The sequence below is a fragment of the Procambarus clarkii genome, chromosome 15 (assembly GCF_040958095.1).
Source record: "Procambarus clarkii isolate CNS0578487 chromosome 15, FALCON_Pclarkii_2.0, whole genome shotgun sequence".
Taxonomy (NCBI): Eukaryota; Metazoa; Arthropoda; class Malacostraca; order Decapoda; family Cambaridae; genus Procambarus; species Procambarus clarkii.
In genome coordinates this window covers 13,446,787-13,463,001 of record NC_091164.1, presented here as the reverse complement: position 1 = coordinate 13,463,001, position 16,215 = coordinate 13,446,787, and the positions used below count along the sequence as shown (strand labels likewise).

At 43.4% G+C, this 16,215-nt stretch overlaps 1 protein-coding gene across 2 annotated transcripts in view; it reads left to right on the top strand.

The window, feature by feature from the left end:
- The window catches only part of LOC123751120 (low-density lipoprotein receptor), a 92,374-nt gene that overhangs the window by 7,569 nt on the left and 68,590 nt on the right, over window positions 1-16,215 (top strand). For both annotated transcript variants that reach the window (XM_045733224.2, XM_069324982.1), the window contains exon 2: window positions 12,234-12,435. In XM_045733224.2, coding sequence (XP_045589180.2) covers window positions 12,234-12,435 — 202 coding nt within the window. The remainder of the gene's footprint in view (window positions 1-12,233; window positions 12,436-16,215) is intronic.

The following is a 16,215-nucleotide window of genomic DNA, read 5'->3' as shown; positions in this document are numbered from 1 at the left end:
AGAGTGGGTGCCGAGCACAACATTTGGCCTACTTGCCTGGGTCAATTCGGCATAGGAAGGATGAATGAGAACGGGCAACGTCTGCTAGAACTCTGCTGCCTTCATGGTCTTTGTGTCACCAACACGTTCTTCGGCACAAAGCCTCAACACCGAGTATCTTGGAGACACCCCAGATCCAAGCACTGGCACCAGCTTGACCTGATTCTTACCAGGCGTGCAAGTCTACCCAGCGTCAAGATTACGCGTAGCTACCAGAGTGCTGTCTGTGACACCGACCACTCCCTGGTATGTAGCAGGGTCAAGATGCAACCAAAGAAGATTCATCACTCGAAAAAGGCGGGCAGACCTCGCATCGACACCACCAAGACCCGCAACCAGGACAAGGTGGAAGATTTTGCACACGTGCTCGAGGAAGCTCTTCCTGGCCCAGCTGGGGTCACTGCCTGTAAAAGATGGGAGCACTTCAGAGACGCTGTGTTCAACGCTGCCATTTCCACCTTTGGCAAGAAGACCAGCAGGTCGGCAGACTGGTTCGAGGCTCACTCGGAAGAGATGACACCTGTAATCGAAGAGAAGAGAAACGCCTTGGCAGCCTACAAAGCCTGCCCAAGTCGGCGCAGCTTACAGATCCTTCGGGCCGTCCGCTGCAAAGTGCAGCAGAGCGCCAGGCGATGTGCCAACAACTATTGGCTCCAGCTCTGCTCCCAGATACAGACTGCAGCGGATACAGGCAATGTAAGGGGAATGTATGACGGCATCAAGCAGGCCCTTGGCCCAATCCAGAGGAAGACCGCTCCTCTGAAATCTGCCACTGGCGAGGTGATTCAGGACCAGACACTGCAGATGAAGCGCTGGGTCGAGCACTACTCTGAGCTATACGCCAGGGACAATGTGGTCATCGAAGATGCCCTGAGCGCCATTGAGTGTCTGCCTGTGTTAATGGAGCTCGACAGTGAACCGACCCTGGAAGAACTCAGCGATGCCCTAGACTCCCTTGCTTCTGGTAAAGCTCCTGGCAAAGATGGCATTCCTGCTGAGACCTTGAAGTGCTGCAGAGGTAGCCTGCTCATGGAGCTGCACGAAATTCTCTGCCTCTGCTGGGAAGAAGGAGAGGTGCCACAGGACATGAGGGATGCCAACATCGTCACACTGTATAAGAATAAAGGTGACAGGGGCGACTGCAACAACTACCGTGGAATCTCCCTCCTCAGTATTGTCGGAAAGCTGTTTGCTCGAGTCGCATTGAAGAGGCTCCAAGTACTTGCAGAGAGAGTTTATCCAGAATCACAATGTGGATTCAGAGCTGGCAGGTCCACCATCGACATGGTCTTTTCCCTCAGACAACTGCAGGAGAAAGTGCAGGGAACAGAAGCAGCCACTCTTTGTAGCCTTCATAGACCTGACGAAGGCCTTCGACCTCGTCAGCAGGGATGGCCTGTTCAAGATCCTCCCCAAGATCGGATGCCCACCCAGGCTCCTCAGCATCATCAGATCTTTCCATGAGAACATGAGGGGCACCGTGGTCTTTGATGGCCTAACATCAGGCGCCTTTGACATCCGAAGTGGAGTAAAGCAGGGCTGCGTACTGGCTCCAACCCTATTCGGGATTTTCTTCACAGTTATGCTGCGGCACGCCTTCGGATCTGTCACGGAAGGCATTTACCTCCGGACCAGGTCGGATGGGAAGCTCTTTAACCTCGCCAGGCTGAGAGCCAAGACAAAGGTTCGGCTGAGGTGTCTGCGCGACTTCCTCTTTGCCGACGACGCAGCAGTCACTGCCCACTCAGCTGAAGACCTCCAACAGCTCATAACCCGCTTCAGAGAGGCCTCTCAGGCTTTTGGACTCACCATCAGTCTGAAGAAAACACAAGTCATGGGACTAGGAGTGGACTCCCCACCTGACATCGGCATCTCTGATTCCAAACTGGAAGTTGTTCACGACTTCGTGTACCTGGGCTCCACAATCTCTGACTCCCTCTCTCTTGATACGGAGCTAAACAAACGCATCGGTAAGGCATCTACTACCATGTCCAAACTGACAAAGAGAGTGTGGGCCAACAATAGGCTGACTGAGTATACTAAGATTCAGGTTTACAGATCCTGTGTCCTGAGCACTCTCCTTTATGGCAGTGAGTCTTGGACACTCCGTGCCCGTCAGGAAAGACGGCTGAATGCCTACCACATGCGCTGCCTTAGACACATCTTGGACATCACCTGGCAGGACAAGATGACAAACAACAACGTCTTGGGGAGAGCAAGAATCACCAGCATGTACACAATGCTGAAACAGAGACGAATGCGCTGGCTTGGGCACGTTGTGCGAATGGGCGACGGCAGGATCCCCAAGGATCTCCTGTATGGAGAGCTGAGGCAGGGAAAGCGTCCAGTAGGCAAGCCCCAGCTACGGTACAAAGACGTATGCAAAAGGGACCTGAAAGCCATGGACGTCGATCTTGCTATATGGGAGACACTGGCTGCAGACCGTTCAGCCTGGAGGCAGTCTCTTCAACGAGGTCTCTCCAAGTTCGAGGAGTCACTTGCCAAGGAATCGGAGGCAAAGAGACAGAGAAGGAAAGCCGGTAACCAGGAAGACAGACCAGAATCGGACTTCATTTGTGCTCGGTGTGGGATGGACTGCCACTCTCGGATTGGCCTCATCAGTCACACCAGACGCTGCACCAGGATTGACAACTAGGGCGCAACTCCATAGTCTCCCGAGACTGAAGGATGCCTACTATATATATATATATATATATATATATATATATATATATATATATATATATATATATATATATATATATATATATATATATATATATATATATATATATATATACACTGCAGTCTACACTAAGGAAACGAACATAGGAATGTGCCTAAATGCCAACAGCGACTGCCCAGACAGGTACAAAAGGAGTGTTGTTAACGTATATGTCGACCGTGCTCTCAGCCACAGCTCAGAATGGAAGCAAGTCGACGAAGAACTCTGTAGGGTAAGGCAGGTCCTAGTCAACAACGGCTTCTCCAATGGTTTCGTCGAAGACATCATAAGAAGGAAAGTGAAACGCCATGCAACCTCTGAAGAGACAACTAACACAACACCTATACCCCCTATTAGACTATTTTACAGGAACTTCTTTTCCACAGCTCATAAAACGGAGGAAAGGGTCCTGAAAGATATTGTTAATAGAAACGTTATCCCTACAGACAAAAATCAGAGGATACAACTGACGATTTACTATAAAACCAGAAAAACGGCCAGCCTATTCATGAGAAACTCTCCAGACACAAAACAGAACGCTTTAAAAGAGACTAACGTCGTCTATGCCTTCAAATGCCCTCTTGGGGACTGTAAGCTCCAAAAAACCCAGTATATAGGCAAGACAACAACATCTCTTTCTAGGCGTTTAACGATGCATAAGCAACAGGGCTCCATTAAGGAACATAATCTCTTCCCACAACCAAACCATCGCCAGAGAAATCCTAGTAAACAACACAGAAATCATCGATAGATACAGCGATAGCAGGCGGCTTGACGTTTGCGAGGCACTACACATTAAGAAGTCAACACCAGCAATCAACAGCCTATTAATGCACAACTATATTCTACCCACCTCAAGACTCCGCTCCAATATAGAAGCATCAAGAAATATGGACCAATAGGCTTTCTACAAACACTTCTATTCAATACCCATTGTTTCGTGTTCTGTCTTGTGTTGATGAAATTAATACCCTATTAATGCCACCTCTTGTTCTGTCTTGTGTTGATGAAATTAATACCCTATTAATGCCACCTCACCCCATCCACCTCACTAAAATGTAGATATAAAATCGGAGATGCGTAAGTTCTATTCAGTTGTGTATTTGTAAACTAAAGTCTTTAAAAATGTAATAAGTTTTACGAAACGCGCTTGTGTCACGTTAGACTAGAAATAAAAATGAATTTTGGAGAATTGATTTTTGATTTACCTCCAACAGTGAAAAGAAATGTACGAAAGATTGAGAAAATTCATGTTAGAATTATTAATCTTACTTTTTCGGTCATATTTAATAATATATATATAAATATATATATATATATATATATATATATATATATATATATATATATATATATATATATATATATATATATATATATATATATATATATATATAGTTACAATGGGGCCTCGACTTACGATGCTAATCCGTTCCCAGAGACGGATCGTAAGTCGAAATATCATAGGTCGAAGCGATTTTTCCATAAGAAATACGGTCAGGAAGGGAGAGAGGGAGTTGGTCAGGAAGAGAGGGAGGGAGTTGGTCAGGAAGAGATGGAAGGAGGAAGGGAGTTGGTCAGGAAGGGAGGAAGGGAGTTGGTGAGGAAGGGAGTTGGTCAGGAAGGGAGTTGGTCAGGAAGGGAGAAAGGGAGTTGGTCAGGAAGGGAGAAAGGGAGTTGGTCAGGAAGGGAGGAAGGGAGTTGGTCAGGGAGGAAAAACTATTGTGGTGTGTATGTGACTCGCTTAAGCCTAACGAAGGAAGGTGGCGTTGGGGGTGTTACAAGAAATATATTGTTTTCTTATTGGTGTGGAGAGCTGGTTACACATATTAATTAAATAACACTATTATAGATGAACAGTACAGTACAGTGTTTGGTTTGCTATTTATTCATTTAAATATTTACAATAAAATAAAATGGGATTTAACAGAACCTAAGGCGCATATGTTAAAGTCATCATACAGCGTGTCAACACCCACGTGTCGACACATGTGGAGGGGAGATGGGAAGGCTGGTGTGTGGTGGGGGAGGGGAGGTTGACCAGGCAGGAGGTCACACGTGTCATCTGTCTCTGTTCCAGTCTCGCCAACTCACCTACTTACCTGTTTACCCACCTGCCTGCACACCCACTTACCCACCTGTTCACCCACTTCCCTACCCACCCACCTGTTTACCCACCTGCCTGCACACCCACTTACCCACCTGTTCACCCACTTCCCTACCCACCCACCTGTTTACCCACCTGCCTGCACACCCACTTACCCACCTGTTCATCCCCTTACCTGCCCACCCACCTATTGGCCCACTTTCCTGCCCACCCACCTATTCCCTCTTCCCTGCCCACCCACCTGTTTACTCACCTACCTACACACCCTCTTACCCACCTGCCAATCCATCCACCTACCTATTCACCCACCTACCTGCTCAACCCACCCACCCACCTATTCACCCACTTCCCTGCTGTTTGCCCACCACCCACATATATATATATACCCACCTGTTTACCCACATGCCTGCACGCCCACTTACCCACCTGTCAATGCACCCACCCGCGTGCCTGCTCGCCCACCTGCCTGCTCACCCACCCACCTATTCACCCACCTGCCTGCTCACCCACTTGCCTGCTCGAACCTGTTCACCCACCAAGACCATCTACCTGCCATTGCCAATTACTTTAATGTTCAAAATGCAAAAAATCACCACAAGCGGAATATCTTATAGGCGCTATCGTCACTAAGCGGGCAGCTGTAGCAAACTGAGGCAGGTCGGTTGCGTGACTGGGAATCACAGGCTTGTTCGACTCGAACGTGTACCAACAAATATCGAAAGTCGACGACACCATCGGATGGCGAGTCGCATTTTTCGATGAAATTTACATCGTAACTCGAAATTATCGTAAGTAGGGGCAATCGTATGTCGAGGTGCATTATATATATATATATATATATATATATATATATATATATATATATATATATATATATATATATATATATATATATATATATATATATATATATATTTATATATATATGTCGTACCTAGTAGCCAGAACGCACTTCTCAGCCTACTATGCAAGGTCCGATTTGCCTAATAAGCCAAGTTTTCATGAATTAATATATTTTCTCTATTTTTTTCTTATGAAATGATAAAGCTACCCATTTCATGATGTATGAGGTCAATTTTTTTTATTGGAGTTAAAATTAACATAGATATATGACCGAACCTAACCAACCCTACCTCACCTAACCTAACCTATCTTTATAGGTTAGGTTAGGTTAGGTAGCTGAAAATATTAGGTTAGGTTAAGTTAGGTAGGTTAGGTAGTCGAAGAACATTAATTCATGAAAACTTGACTTATTAGGCAAATCGGGCCTTGCATAGTAGGCTGAGATGTGCGTTCTGGCTACTAGGTACGACACACATATATATATATATATATATATATATATATATATATATATATATATATATATATATATATATATATATATATATATATATATATATATGTCATACCTAGTAGCCAGACATATTCGATCATATTCGATCTCGAGACACAAAAAAAGGTCACCACTAAAGACACCTTACCAGCAGAACTTATCGCAGAAGGATAAGATTCGAGGCAACTACAGTAGCACCATACTATCCCCCGAGCTCAAATAAGAGCCTTTGTGAGAACAAGGCGATAGTCATCAGAAGAGGTGAGACAAGTCGCCACTTTACGTCATTCTTAAAAAAGACGAATATCTGGCGAAAATGAACCTCATACTCTCTAACCAAACTAAATTCCAAAGGGTAACGAAGGACACTACAGCCGAATTAAAAGCAAAGCTTAACTGATTGATCGAAACTGTGAATACCAAGAAATTCGGACTCCACCTGCCAAAGTTTATTGGGGAATACAAACCTGGGTATGCGTATGGAAATGTCAAGACAAACAAGCCTGGAAACCCACTTCGGCCAATCATCAGCCAGATACCCACACCCACGTACAGACTGGCAAAGCAACTCAACGGCTTACTGACCCCTTATGTCCCTTGCGCCTTCAGTCTGAAGTCTCCAAAGGAATTTGTTGACTTACTGCGGGGAACATAGGCCGCAGGGATTAGAGCCTCGTTGGACGTAGAATCACTGTTTACCAACGTACCTGTGGATGAAGTAAACGGGATGATAGCGGACAGAGTGTATTGTGATCTGGCCTGTACTCCTCTTGACATACCAGAAAATATTCTAAGGAAACTACTCCAAGCTTGAACTAAAGAGGCACCCTTCATGAGCTCGGATGGGCACATGTATAAGCCAGTAGATGGGGTCGCCATGGGTTCTCCCCTAGGTGTCCTGTTTGCAAACTTCTACATGGGTACCATCGAAGAGAAGGTCTTAATCGACATGAACTTGAAACCGGCCATATACTGCAGGTATGTTCACGTACAGCCATATACTGCATTTGGGTGAGGTGATATGTTACAACAGTTTTGGATGAGGTGAAAACAAACTTTCAACACAAGATAGAACACGAAACAATGGGTATAATATTGGGTTAGCTATAGGGAAGAATGGAAGTAACTGCAAAGGGCCTATTGGCCCATATTTCTTGATGCTTCTATATTGGTGCGGAGTCTTGACGTGGATAGAATATAATTGTGCATTAATTGACTGTTGATTGCTGGTGTTGACTTCTTAATGTGTAGTGCCTCACAGATATCAAGCCGCCTGCTATCGCTGTATCTATCGTTGATTTCCGTGTCTTTTGTTAAGACTTCTCTGGTGATAGTCTGGTTGTGGGAAGAGATTATATGTTCATTAATGGAGCCCTGTTTCTTATGCATCGTTAATCGCCTGGAAAGAGATGTTGTAGTCTTGCCTATATACTGAGTTCTTTGAGGCTTACAGTCCCCAAGTGGGCATTTGAAGGCATAGACGACGTTGGTCTCTTTTAAAGCGTTCTGCTTTGTGTCTGGAGAGTTTCTCATGAGTAGGTTGGCCGTTTTCTTGGTTTTATAGTAAATCGTCAATTGTATCTTCTGATTTTTGTCTGTAGGGATAACGTTTCTATTAAAAATATCTTTCAGGACCCTTTCCTCCGTTTTATGAGCTGTGGAAAAGTAGTTCCTGTAAAATAGTCTAATAGGGGGTACAGGTGTTGTGTTAGTTGTCTCCTCAGAGGTTGCATGGCGTTTCACCTTCCTTCTTATGATGTTTTCAACGAAACCATTGGAGAAGGCGTTGTTGACTAGGACCTGCCTTACCCTACAGAGTTCTTCATCGACTTGCTTCCATCCTGAGCTGTGGCTGAGAGCACGGTCGACATAAGCGTTAACAACACTCCTCTTGTACCTGTCTGGGCAGTCACTGTTGGCATTTAGGCACATTCCTATGTTTGTTTCCTTAGTGTAGACTGCAGTGTGGAAACCTCTGCTCCTTTCCATGACTGTTACATCTAGAAAGGGCAGCTTCCCATCCTTCTCCATCTCGTAAGTGAAACACAACACAGAATTCCTCTCAAATGCCTCCTTACAGATCCTGCAGATGTCTGACATCAGGTACCTGTGTAAAAATGTCGTCAACATACCTGCAGTATATGACCGGTTTCAAGTTCATGTCGACTAAGACATGAACTTGTCTTATTTCATGTCCATCGAACAAAAGGTCTTAGTCAACATGAACTTGAAACCGGCCATATACTGCAGGTATGTTGACGACATTTTTACATGTTCGTTTGTTCAAAATAGCTAATAGCCGAAAGTTCTGCACCAATTGCTTTGAAATTTTGACACAGCGTTCCATTCACATTCAAGCAGGTTCTTATATACATACTATATAGATGTCACATGTGTGACGGTAATAAACATGCTTTATCTGAAAAACTGTGTTTTTCATTGTTTTTCATGTGATGGAAATTTTCGAAACATCTTTACCGAGTGCTTTGAAATTTTGACACAACGTTGCATTCGAATACTTATCTTTTTATATACGTACTATATAGATCCCACCCCTGTGACAGGTAAAAACATGTGTTTTTGAAAAACAGCGCAATCTTTTGCATAAATGACCAACACATTCTAAACTAAATATGTTACGATTCCATTTCAATGTTTCCGATTTCATTGATAAATTGAATTTTCATAAATTTTGATTTATTTTAATTTAGATCTAAATATATTGTGTGATATTGCGTTGGAATTGAGCTGTGTTATTTACCATACTATTCATTTCGTAAGTTTAAGTATAGATGCCACACCTGTGACATGTAAAAACATTCCTTTTTTAAGAAACAGCACCATCTGTTGCACGTAAGAGCAACTCTTACGTCAAATACAACTGCTTGATCCTTGCATCAAAAATGTTGCTATACTAAATAGGTTACGATTCCATTTCAATGTTTCTTATTGCAGTGACACATTGAATTGTCTAAGATTTTGATTTATTTTCATTTCGATTTAATTATTTTGTGTGACACTGCATTGGAATTAAACTGTGTTGTTTACTATACCGTTCATTTCGTGAGTATAGTCTAATTTTTAAATTTCTAATTTTTTTCATTTCGTTGACGAGGGGCACAAAAGTGGGGGATGGCGGGACAGACGAGGGAACATAGAAGGGGGTAATGGTGGAGAGGACAAGGGGACAGGTGAGTGGGGGGATGGTGGGGAGGACGAAGGGATGGGGGGAGGGGTGAATGGAAGGGACGACGAAGATACGAGGAAGTGGGAGATGCTTAGAAGCACGAGGGGATGCTGGAGTGGGGGATGGTGGGGAATACAAAGGGATGAGAAAGAGGGAAATGGTGGGGAGGACGAGGGGACAGGGGAGTGGGGAATAGTTGGGAGGACGAGGGGACAAGGGAGTGAGGAACGGTTGGGAGCACTAGGGGACAGAGTAAGGGGGGGGGGGAATGGTGGGAAGGACTGGGGGACAGGGAAGGTTGCTGTGGCTCAGCAACGCACATGCGTTGCTGAGCCACAGCAACGCATGGCCAGGTACAACTAGTATATTTATATAAATAAAAATTGAAATGTTCGTTTGTTCAAAATCGCTAATCTCCGAAAGTTCTTGACCGATTGCTTTGAAATTTTCATACAATGTTCCATTCGCATCTGGCCAAGTTTTTATATACGTACTATATAGATGTCACGTCTGTGACGGTAAATAAAACATGCTTTTTCTGAAAAACTGTGTTTTTCATGTGTGGGAAATCTTCGAAACCTCTTTACCGATTGCTTTGAAATTTTGACACACCGTTGCATTCGAATAGGTGCATCCTTTTATATAACTACTATATACCTGTGACAGGAAAAACACATGCTTTTTTTAAAAACAGCGCCATCTGTTGGACGTAAGAGCAACACATGCTGTAATGTTCGAAAGTTCTTCACCGATTGCTTTGAAATTTTGACACAACTTTGCATTCGAATAGACGCGTCTTTTTATATATTTATTATATAGATGCCACCCCCGTGACAGGTAAAACCAGGCGTTTTTTTTTACAAACAGCACCATCTGTTGCACATAATGGCAACATGCACGCTATACTAAATATATCACGAATTCCATTTCAATGTTTCTGATTGCATTGACAAATTTTATTTTCATAGATTTCGAATCATTATATTTTTTAGTGAATTATTTGGTGTGATATTGAATTATCAGGAATTAAGTTGGAATTAAACTGTGATGTTTACCATACCGTTCATTTCGTAAGTATAAGTATAGATGCCACACCTGTTACAGGTAAAACTATGCTTTCCTTCACTGTGGAGAAATGCCCGACAGACCACTGGATATTATCTAACACAGTTCACAGTTACAAACCCATTAAGATTTCAACTTAGATTCAACACAGCAGAAGAAGTTGTTAAACACATATAGCAAAATCTTACTGAAGAGACCTTACGAGTCATAAATACTCATACTCCGCCCAAGTAAAACAGAAACAAGCGAAACTTAGTGGGCCAGCCAGAGGCTTAAGGCCCGCGCAGGAAATTCCTGCAAGAAAAAAAATGCTTTCCTTGAAAAATCGCTAATCTCCGAAAGTTCTTGACCGATTGCTTTGAAATTTTCATACAATGTTCCATTCAGGGGAATGGAACATTGTTTGGGGACCATTCAGGCTTGTTCGCATTTGTGTTCCTCACGTGTGCCCCAAAGAATGAGGTGATTTGGTAAAATGCTATGCCCAAGATTACTATCCGAGTGCCGGCGGTGGGGTGGTTCAAATAGCCTCGGCTATCACCTCATTATGTCCGGTCGTGATGGTCAAGTGGATTAAGGCGTCTTGTACATACCAGTTGCGTTGCTCCTGGGAGTATGGGTTCGAGTCACTTCTGGGGTGTGAGTTTTCAGTTGCATATTGTCCTGGGGACCATTCAGGCTTGTTCGCATATATTTATATATATATATATATATATATATCTGTCGTCCACCATATATATATATATATATATATATATATATATATATATATATATATATATATATATATATATATATATATATATAAGTCGTACCTAGTAGCCAGAACGCACTTCTCAGCCTACTATGCAAGGCCCGATTTGCCTAATAAGCCAAGTTTTCATGAATTAATATATTTTCTCAAACTTTTTTCTTATGAAATGATAAAGCTACCCATTTCATTATGTATGAGGTCACTTTTTTTTATTGGAGTTAAAATTAACATAGATATATGACCGAACCTAACCAACCCTACCTAACCTAACCTAACCTATCTCTATAGGTTAGGTTAGGTTAGGTAGCCGAAAAAGTTAGGTTAGGTTAGGTTAGGTAGGTTAGGTAGTCGAAAAATAATTATTTCATGAAAACTTGGCTTATTAGGCAAATCGGGCCTTGCATAGTAGGCTGAGAAGTGCGTTCTGGCTACTAGGTACGACATATATATATATATATATATATATATATATATATATATATATATATATATATATATATATATATATATATATATATATATATATATATATATATATATATATATATATATATATATATTAATTTCATCAACACAAGCCAGAACATGAAACAATGGGTATTGAATAGAAGTGATTGATTTTACAATCACTTCTATTCAATACCCATTGTTTCATGTTCTGGCTTGTGTTGATGAAATTAATACCTTATTAAATACCACCTCACCCCATCCACCTCACTCAAATGTAGATATATATATATATATATATATATATATATATATATATATATATATATATATATATATATATATATATATTTATATATATATATATATATATCTTATTGATTCATTCTCCCCCCCCCCCACCAGACCACCAAATTGCTAAGGCCAGACCTATTACTATAAAGAACTTCAGATGTACCTGGTATTAGTGAATGTCTTAGGCCTATAGTTATTGGAATATTTTACAGCAAAAACTTTATTAACTTATTTAGGTCTGTACGTATAAGATACTTAGCTGTATCCTGTTGTGTTCAGACAGCTGCTGCGTGCGTGGTGGGGATCCTGGTGAACGCTGTGGCTCTGGGCCTCGTAGCAGCAGCAAGGGGCGACCAGGATCAGCTGCACACACTCGCTGACATCACCCAAATTGTACAGAAGAACCAGGAGTCTGTAGTGAGGCTGGCTGCCACTCTCAACGACATACTGGAGGCCAAGCGACGCAGCACCTGCACTCAAGGTAACTTGCCAAGTAATTATCAGTACAGTAATATAGTAGTTATCAGTAATTATCAGTTCAGTTGGCTTTGTACATTATGTAATGTACAAAGTACATTACATAATGTACAGTAATGTAATAATGACGCATTATACATTATGTAAACTAAGCCATCTGTCAACAACCAGCTAGCACCAAATAAAACTCAACCAATTTCAAAAACACGATGGAACATACATCATACTGCCCCAGCCATCACAGGAGAGTGATAAGATACAATGGACCTATTGGCTCAGTTATTCCCTTGCATTTGATGGAAGATTGAAACACCTCTTACTAACATATACAACTAATGGTGTGATACAGACATCTCCATATCACATTCACTCCAAACATTCATCTTTCCTGCAGACCCAAGCTCCTATGGTCCAGGGCTCACCTGCACCATGTTGCATAGGGTCATGTTTCGCCTCCGGGAGAACCTCGTTCGCTCCACCTCTGAGATTTTATCACAAATCTCCGACAACGTCTCACCCGCCGACATCATGGAGGCAAGAGAGGGTGTTCACCTGCTCTTCTTCAGAGATTCGAACATTGAGAAGATATTCACCAACACCGCTACGACCACCTGGCAAGACACTGGCATCACCATCACGCCACCACGACGCTACCTGGAGGATAGAAGTGTGTTCGCCAGGAATATCAACTCATCGATCACCGACCGAGACATCGACGACATCCTCGCCAGCAGTAACGAACAGAACCTGACGCTGACAGCGGCAGCGGTCAAGACCCTCTTCAATGCCGAAGTTAACTGCAGACCAAAACTGAAGGTGAGTTTCACCATGGCCATTGCAGCGTCCCATGCCACGGACTACGGACTTAAGTGCGCAGGAATCAGCCATACAACCCACCCAAGTGACCAAGGGAACGCTTCACTGAGCTCCGGCAGTACTTCAAGTGTTACCAGTAGTCCCATTACACCAGGAAGTGCACCGAGCGAGCGCAGAGATACAGCTTCTGCGCACAGGAGCACCATTACACAGACTGCACATCCTCCCACTGATTCTGCCTGCTCTGCAATGGCACACACTCTGTGTTCTCACCTGACTGTCTCCTCCGGCAGGAGGAAATAAAAAAATGATAACTACCACTTCCTCTACCACCATTCCTCGACCAGCAAACCAACTCCCGACGGAATTCCCGGTTTTCTCTGGGAACACACACATGTGACTCCCTCACCACCACCTGGTGGTGAGGGAGACTCCCTGGGAAGCCGCACCCAGCCAGCCACACCACCACCACGGGCTTGGCTTGCAGCCTCCAAGATCACTCATTTACCCGTGATAAGGTAGCCTCCTTCACCTCGCCGGCAAAATGGCGGGCAACGACATTACCCGCTACATCCATGGCATCAACTGGCTGCTTGTCCCGAATGGACTTCCGACAGATGCTGTACCCGATGACCTTCATCCAGCTTCCACAACTGCCACCGGATCCTACGCCCCGGGAATCCCTGAGCCGACCCCCAGGGAGCCCTAACCGTCTGGCCACAACGACTCCGCAGTTCTCGAGCTTGTCCCACTGGCAGGGACGGCAGCAGCCCCCAGAACAGCTGATTAGGACGACAAGGCCGACTCTGGAGATTCGACCAACTCCGAAGACAAACCAAGGAAGTCAACCACGATTACTCAACCAACTCCCATGATTCAGTCAATGTCACCGGCTCTCCTGCCCATCATGCGGCCGAAACAGTACAATCTTCCCCCTCCAGATCCCGGACCGGTACCAACCAGATTGACAGGTTTCAATGCTGCCTTCTCCGGGTATATCTGACGTGGCCGTGCACTATCCAAGGAGGACAGACAGCATACCTCCTTAATCCCCCAACGACTACTGGGAATACAAGTGCAGGGAAGCACGACAAATCCTTCACAATGTCGTCCCTCAAACGCCTCGACCACCTCTGCGACTATAACACCTTGAAGAAGGAAATTCGATCAGACTACCAACTTTGGGGAACTGGGATAAGAAAACCAATCCTCTTGTAACACCCGGACATCTCCCCTAGATCGGACGACTGTTGCCAGCCTGTGAGCAACGTGTGTCCCCCATCAATTCAATGGTCTGACCAGCCTTATGGTCTTGGATTGGATTATGGTCCGTGGTCCGTGGATGGGGGTCCGTGGATACGGATCCACGGACAACATCCCCAGATCTCCAGTATCAGCTATTGATATAGATATTGATACAGATATAGATAATGGCTCCAAAGAGCCTCCACTTGCAGGTTCACCATAGCCCGTGCTACATGGAAATTGGCTCATACTTCATCTTATCCCGAGCTATGTATCCGGCAGTAGAAAACTTTGTAACCCAGTTACAGCCCTACTCCTGTGCCAGGTAAGTCAACTATGGGCTCACTATAGCCTGTGTTGCTTGTAACCTTTTGTTCCGAGTTACTGAATCTAAAACAACAACAACAACTTTGTAATCGTGTCCGGCAGCTGGAAACCCTCATAAACACTGTCAAGCAGTATACCTGCGATAGTAGTCACTTAGTATGGACTTACAATTTAAATGCGAGCTCAGCACACAGTATATCCTTTCACGACCAAAGATCACATTCACTCCAAAAAATCTACCACTTACGGGCTATTCATGCCCGTGACACCTCTTGAGTGGCTTTATTTTCATCAATCAATCCCTTTGTTACCAATTGAACTCTTCCTTTCATAATGTTAATTGGAGCTAATGAAACGCATCTCTTAGTGTCAGAAGATTCATACTACAATCATTGAGATCACCCTATCTGTCACATTCAATATATATATATATATATATATATATATATATATATATATATATATATTGTACCATCGGTCCAGGTGTCTTTTTAAAGCGGTGTTTATTTCCGTGTTGCTATATCCATTGTTCACCAGTGCCTGAGTTATTCTTTCAAACTCTCTACTCACGTTGCTCCATTCAGAGCAGTGTGTAAGCGCTCGACGAATATAAGCATTGAGAACACTGGTTTTGTATCTTTAGGGGCACTCACTCTTACCGTTCAGGCATTATCCTATGTTGGTAGGCTTAGTATATACGCTGGTGCTTAAAGTGGTTCCTATTTTTGTTATTAGTACATCCAAGAATGGCAGTCTGTTTTTTCTACCATTTTCATGTGTAAATCGGAGTGCTGACTCTCTCTCTAAATGACTTTTTAGATCAAATAGTTCATCTGAGTCTTTTACTATGACTAATATGTCATCTACACAACGGCAATATATGGTTGGATTTTGTCTGCTACTGAAGACTCTATATTCGATGGTTCCCATGTAAAAATTAGCGAATAACACTCCTAAGGGGAAGACCATTGCTACTCCTTCTATTTGTAGATACATGTTCCCTTGTGGACTGATGAAAGGAGCTTCCTTTGTACATGCCTCGAGAAGGCTCTTCAAGTGTGGGCTCGCGAATGTCTAATTTGAGGGTGCTCTCGTCTCTGTATACTCAGTCCAGTATCATTTCTATGGTAGTGTCGACTGGGGCGTTGGTAAATAGGGATTCGACATCCAGGGAAGCAATGATTCCATCGGGCTGTTTAGGTTTGATTAATTCTAGGAAATCTGCTGATGATTGTAGACTATAGTTACTTGGAGATTATGGAGTTAGGAGTTCGTTAAGTCTTTTTGCCAGGTGATAGGTGGGAGTTGGTATTTGGTTGACTATTGGGTGTTGTGGGTTACCTGATTTGTGTCTTAACATTGCCATACGCATATCCTAAGCCATAATCGCCCTGGA